This window comes from Mycetomoellerius zeteki, unplaced genomic scaffold (assembly GCF_001594055.1).
Source record: "Mycetomoellerius zeteki isolate Tzet28-1 unplaced genomic scaffold, Tzet1.0 scaffold917, whole genome shotgun sequence".
Lineage (NCBI taxonomy): Eukaryota > Metazoa > Arthropoda > Insecta > Hymenoptera > Formicidae > Mycetomoellerius > Mycetomoellerius zeteki.
Genome location: NW_017257955.1, coordinates 21,062 through 27,528, shown reverse-complemented (window position 1 = coordinate 27,528; position 6,467 = coordinate 21,062). Strand labels below are relative to the sequence as shown.

The 6,467-nt window shown below is 35.8% G+C and overlaps 1 protein-coding gene across 1 annotated transcript; it reads right to left on the bottom strand.

Moving 5' to 3' along the window:
* Positions 1-3,392: 3,392 nt before the first annotated feature.
* Positions 3,393-4,712, bottom strand: LOC108730433 (uncharacterized). Its single transcript, XM_018460136.1, has one exon. It carries the CDS (start codon positions 4,710-4,712, stop codon positions 3,393-3,395), a length of 1,320 nt encoding a protein of 439 aa, XP_018315638.1.
* Positions 4,713-6,467: the final 1,755 nt, after the last annotated feature.

Genomic DNA, 6,467 nt, shown 5'->3' with positions numbered 1-6,467 from the left:
CTCTGCTACCATCTTGGGAAAATGAGGTTTTTCAGAGATGATTTTATTTAATATGCTTTAATGAAATAAATTTATCACCAATCTTCTCAATTACATCACTGTGCGCTACATGTGCAGTCGGCGACGACTCTCTTATAACTAAACACGCTTAGTCGGCCGTTTCGGCAACTCTGGCGATCACGTGATACTCATATGCTACAAGAGAGGTGACTTACATGTATGTGTTCCCCTCATACACTCGTTAATGCTGTTACTTATTCTACGCGCAACTCATTGTTTTGTTTTCCTTTAATTTGAATACAGTCAAATGTATATTATATTTCAACAACTTCTACAGGCATAACTATATGTTAGGGATATATGCATATCTACGTGTTTTGCGCAATATAACTCCATTTATTTTTTATTCAATCATACTTAATATTACTCAACATAGCTTAATGCTACTCAGCCTTGAGTACAAACTAACTCAAATAAAATTGAATATGAACTTCGATCACCAATTTCGACGTCTCAAAACAAAATCAAATTTACCTGATCTACTTATTATAATAACTAAATTGAACAATAATAATTATAATGATAACATTGCAGAACAAATTGCGCTAGCATAACTCAACTCTCAAATAACTGAATATCAATATCTGTAGCCAAGATCACGCGTATACAATTCATTAGCAAATAAACTAAATCTCAATAATTACTAAATCTCACTAATTATACACAAAACAGTTTTCAAAATTAAATTCGTCTCTTCATCAGTTTTCAAACGTCGATTACTTCGAGGTCCGAAGCTGGAGTCGGAAGCTTGCTTCCGGCTTCAAACTCAACCGAAATTCAACTTATTGTTTCTCATCTCTTTCCAATTTTAGAATAAATTGAACCTCGGTTAGGGGATGCTGACAGCCGAACTTGATCGAGGTCGATAAAATAATCGATATAATATGTATGTGATATATCATATACATATTATAATAGAATAGATCTTACATCGAAACTCTCTTTTACATACATCCAGAGTATGCATAAAAGAGAGGGAAAATTAGAGGTTAAAATTGAATAGATTTGTATTCTATTGTATTTAATTACGATTACAATTAAGTATACAACATCTCTATGAGTTATACATAAAGTTGATGTTGAATAACATGTTACATATTATGAGAACATTTAATGACTATTTACGTACCTCCTGTAACACTTCAAATAGCTTTCTTCTATATGTTACGTTCCTTAAATGTGGCTTAATGTTCTACACGTTTAAAAAACGTATATAAAACCAACATGTGCTACTGGGGTTTCTTCTTCCTCCCTGACGACAAGGTCGTCACAGTCCGTCTTTTTTTGCGTGAACAGAAGAAATACGCTGGCGTGCCTGGAGAAATTCCACCACGGACTTGCACGGATCGGCATATCATTTCGATGTCGATGGCTCGACAGATCGGATGGTTTCCCAATTGTCATGAGTGTCTGTACATTTCAAAGTTGTTAGAAAGTACCGAAGTAAGTTTGCGATTATTCTATTTGATTCCTGGCTCGGAAATTTTTTCAGCACAAATAAGAATATATTTTTATAGTTTGTTTCTTTCTCACTTCTTTCTTCCATTTTCCATAAGTGCAGTAAAAGTATTTATACTCTCTGAAAAGTGAATTATTATAAAAAAAAACAGAAAATATTCGCTGATTATTACATCAATTATAAGAGTGTAGCACTGAAGTTACTGATTTACTTTTAGAGAGTACCCAGACAGCACAGAATATTTATGATAAATATTTATTAATATTCATTTTTTGAAATGTTATATAGATATTTCACACATACTTTATATAAAGCTTTATTCGAAATATTATTAAAATATAGACTAAATATTTTACGTAGTATTTATGATAAATATAAATAAATATTTCTAATAAGTATTTTGTTACTTGTGGATTATAACATCTCATTAAGTATGTTCATAGTATTTACTATAACAGTCACAATAAATATTTCATAATATTTATAATAAATGTTTATGATCTGTGCTACCTAAGACCATAAAAATATTTACAATATATTTAAAAGAAATCTTATAAATATTTATAAATATTTTGTAAATATTTTATAAATATTGTGTGCTATTGTGACCGTTCAACGTGAATACTAAAGTATAAATCGCTTACTACTTGTTGAGATTGAAAGTTTCGGTCGCCACTTTAACCTTGATAACGAAGAAGGTCTGCCTTGTCCTGTTGTAACGGTGGGCTTCCTCTGCTCGTGGCGTCTCTGAATACGACCTCACTCTGTTGGAACTTGGGTGGGTTGCTCACGGGAATTTTACACACTCTCAGTTTTGATAATAAGATAATTTAATAAAAATCAATGTTACAATGTGTATTCGCGCACTCGCAACACGTTCGCATTGTCGGGATATATCGAACTTACGTGACGCAACGTGATGCACTATCCGGTTTGCGGTAAAATTATAATAAATCGAGGAACAAAAAGTATATGGGGTTTAATATGATTACAGAATCTAACCGTTTAACGTATTTACGCGCGTCCGCGGAGTTCCCTAACGGATTGGGTGATACTGATGTAACAATCGTCCGCGACACGCGTGAGCGTCTTGCCACCATGGCCGCTCAAGGGAGACTGGCGCCTTCACCTTCTTCACGAAGGAAGAGGCCCCTCTTGGCAACTTGGCTCCTTGATATAGAAATCCGGCCAATCACAAAATTCCTTTTGAAAAAAGGTCGGATTCCTTTCCTTTTCGGCATACAAGGATCAAGCGCCATGTTCTTTTGGAATTTCCATTTATTTTTATTGAAAAAATTCTCTTTATTTAATATTTACTTCTAATCGCTTTAGCGAGCTCTGATCAATCTAATAGATACCTTAATCATCTCCGAAAATTCTAAAAGAACATTTCATCAAGAAATTTACTTGTTTTAAAATAGAACACAAGTATGCCCTGTATAGAAATATAAAATAAAATACATTGATTAATATAATCAAACGTGAGACATCTGAGCGACTCGTATGTACGATACTAGGGGAACATGGGGCAAAGTAGGCTGCCTATCGGAAAACTTATGAAACCAAATGATATTGCATAAAAAAAGTTATGGTAACGTATCAAAACCCTAATTCGGTTCCTAAACTAACATATTCAACTGATTCCTTAAATAAAAATATATGTTTTATAATCCTAATTTTATTTTTACGAAAAAGTATTATTTTGAGAAATTTGAAAATCACGGGGCAAAGTGGGATGTGTTGTTTAAATGACTTCTGGAAAGTTTTAATGAAAATAGTGCATAATGGCATTAAGGAAAAGTACTTTTTTATTGTCAGAACAGAAATATAATATAAACAAAATATAATATAACAAAAGAAATATAATATAACACTATAGCTTGCGCGAGGATTTGCGGCGTTTTTCTTTTGCCTGATGCTTCAATTTAGATTCTCTTTGCAGTTTCTTCTCTTGTTTCGCTTTTTTTGAGTCTTCAGTTTCCTGAAGAGACTGTCTATATGGAGATAACGTCAGGATTGCTGTGGCACCTCTTTTTCGGGACGCTCTTGGAGCTGACTGTGCTTGCACTTTCGGAATTGGCATAATCTCTTGTAGGGTTTTTTCGCCAAATGACGAGCTTGTCGATGAGCCAGGTACGGGTGTTGGCAATTCTTCATCATTATTGGACGTTGAAGATTCCAAGATTTCGATGTCCGTGGTTGTCGAAGGCATAAAGTCAATGTCGGTAAAAATATTCGGATCTAGGGGCCAAATGCCGGTTTTTTTAAATCCATTCAAAGCCGTAGACGTAGTTGCAGCTCGAATAAATGCTGCACCGAAAAGGGGAGCAATTTGGCGAATAGTTACGACTTTTCCAGGATTAGTGCGTAAAAATTTTCGAGTTTCATCAGCGTAGTATGTCATTAACGGCTTCATAAAAGAAACATCTCCAGGCTGAAGCTTGTGTGAGCAATGTGGTGGAAAGCACAAAAGTATGACTCCATTTTCTCGTGCTAAATCAATTAATTCCAGGTTCTTTGTGTGAGTGGAGTGACCATCAAACAGAAGAAGCACTTTGCGACTGTGTGAAGCGCCGGAGAATGCGATAAATTTTTTAAACCAAACAACGAACAATTCTTTGGTCATCCACCCGCTTTCATGAGAAACTGCAAATGCTGATGGAGGGAGACCAATCTCAAATTCGTTCTGCATTCTAACTCTTGGAAATATCAACATTGGAGGAACAAAAACACCAGCTGCTGAAAAGCAAATTTCAGCAGTTACCGTCTGCCCTCTTTCAGCAGACGTTATTGCACCGACTTGACGACGGCCTTTCTTTGCAATAATCTTGGATTGGGCTTTAGGATTTACTGTAAATCCCGTTTCATCGCAATTATAAATGCGATCTGGGGTGATTTCATTGTTCGTTATAGTCTCCTCTAGTAGCTTAAAAAAATTGGCAACGACGACTTTATTAAACCCCATGGCACGCGCGGCCGATGTCGCTTCAGGAGTTCTTAAACTCAGTGACAGGTTTCTTTTCATGAATCCATAAGCCCAATCTAAACCAGCTGCCGTGTCCTTGAAAGGATGGTCAATGTTATTTTTCTCCGCTAGTTGGAAAGCAATTTCTCGAAGATCGAAAATTGTCATGCCAAAGAGCTTGGCCTCCATTGCAGTCAAATATGAAACTATTTCAGCTTCTTGTTCCATTGTAAATACTGTTCTAAAACGTCCCAAATGCTTTTCAACAACAAAATTCTCATCCCTTTGTTTTTTTTGTACATAACGTTGTAAAGTTGATGAAGGGATTTTATAATTCACTGCTGCACTTGCAATGGACATTTCGTTATTAATAACGACTGAAATGGCCTGAATCATTGATTCTGTGGACCAATTTTGATGCTCCGTCCTCCTTTTATACATACGAACCATTTTCTAATGAAGAAATAGACATAAAGTTATGAAAAAGTTACCTATGTGAAGATGAATCAAAACGGAAAGGCATCCCACTTTGCCCCGCCCACTTTGCCCCAAACGCAGATTAAATAAAATATTATACGAAAAATAACCCTCAACGCCAAATGAAATAAATAAAAAACGAAAAAGAGGGTAAATGTAAGCCTACAAACCCATGCAATTCAAATTTCAATTACATTTAATTTATTGGTACTTACAGTCAATAGAAATATACGTAATATTTGAGTTTCTCACAAATTTAGGACACCTTGTATAAAACCTTTCGAAGAATGCGCGGAAATTGGGAAACACTTCAAAATTTATACTAGGTCAACTCATTTGTCAACAAACAATGTAAATAAACATATAGGAACTGCTCTTATAAAACGAAACGGCAAAATCCCACTTTGCCCCGTATCCCACTTTGCCCCATGTCCCCCTACTACTAATGACTTTAAAATACATGTGCTTTCTTCAATAAAATATATTCGTCTCAGGTTTGACGTTAGGTGAGTAAAGTTCTTCCTTACTACTATTTTATAACTAATTTCTTTTCTTTTCAGGTACATCGGGCTCTGACCTGTTCTTTAACCAATAACTCGGGCTCACATAGAGCTTACAATCTACGGATAAGTAATTGAATGAAATAATACGGTAAGTATAAAATATCTACGACGTTCTACCTTGCGGTGAGATCTTCTGATCGCTTTCTCTTTCTATTCATGCAGGACTCTAATTTTTAGAAAATTCCTACGCGAAGCTATAATGAAATCTTACCCGTATTTGACTCTACGAAGCTCGTTTCGAGTCTTAAGTGTCTCGCGTCTTCGCATAACACGAGATATTCTATCTTTACCAGGTATGTAAATATGAAACCGGAATTTTTTTATAGAAAATACACGTTTATTGCATGAAAATGATAAAAAATATTTTATTCGAAGTATTGCCCATCACTAGCTATACATTTTTCCCACCTGTCTGACAATTTGTGGATGCCACGCCAAAAAATTGTTGCTCTTTTGAGCCAAACCAGTCATCTAGCCATTTTCGTACATCTTCGTAAGAAGTGAAGCGCTGCTGAGCAAGTGCGTGTTCCATCGATGCAAATAAGTAGTAATCGGACGGAGCCAAGTCTGATGAGTAAGCCGCATGCGAAAGTATTTCTCAACCAAACGCCTCAATCGTTTCCTTGACCAGTTTTGCTGTGTGTGATGGTGCATTATCATGAAGCAAAATCACTTTGTGTTGCCTTTTTTGATATTCCGCTCGTTTTTCATGCAAAGTTTGATTCAAATTGATCATTTGTTGTCAGTAGCGTTCAGTATTAACGGTTTCGCCAGGTTTTAGCAGCTCATAATAGATCACACCTTTCTGATCCCACCAAACACAGAGTATTGTCTTCCGTCCATAACGATTTGGCCTTGCAATCGATGTCGATGGTTCGCCTGGAGCTACCCATGATCTTTTACGCTTAGGATTCTCAAAATATATCCCCTTTTCATCGCCAGT

Coding starts and splice junctions, on each gene's coding strand:
- LOC108730433 (XM_018460136.1), bottom strand. CDS start 4,712: ATGGAACAAGAAGCTGAAATAGTTTCATATTTGACTGCAATGGAGGCC.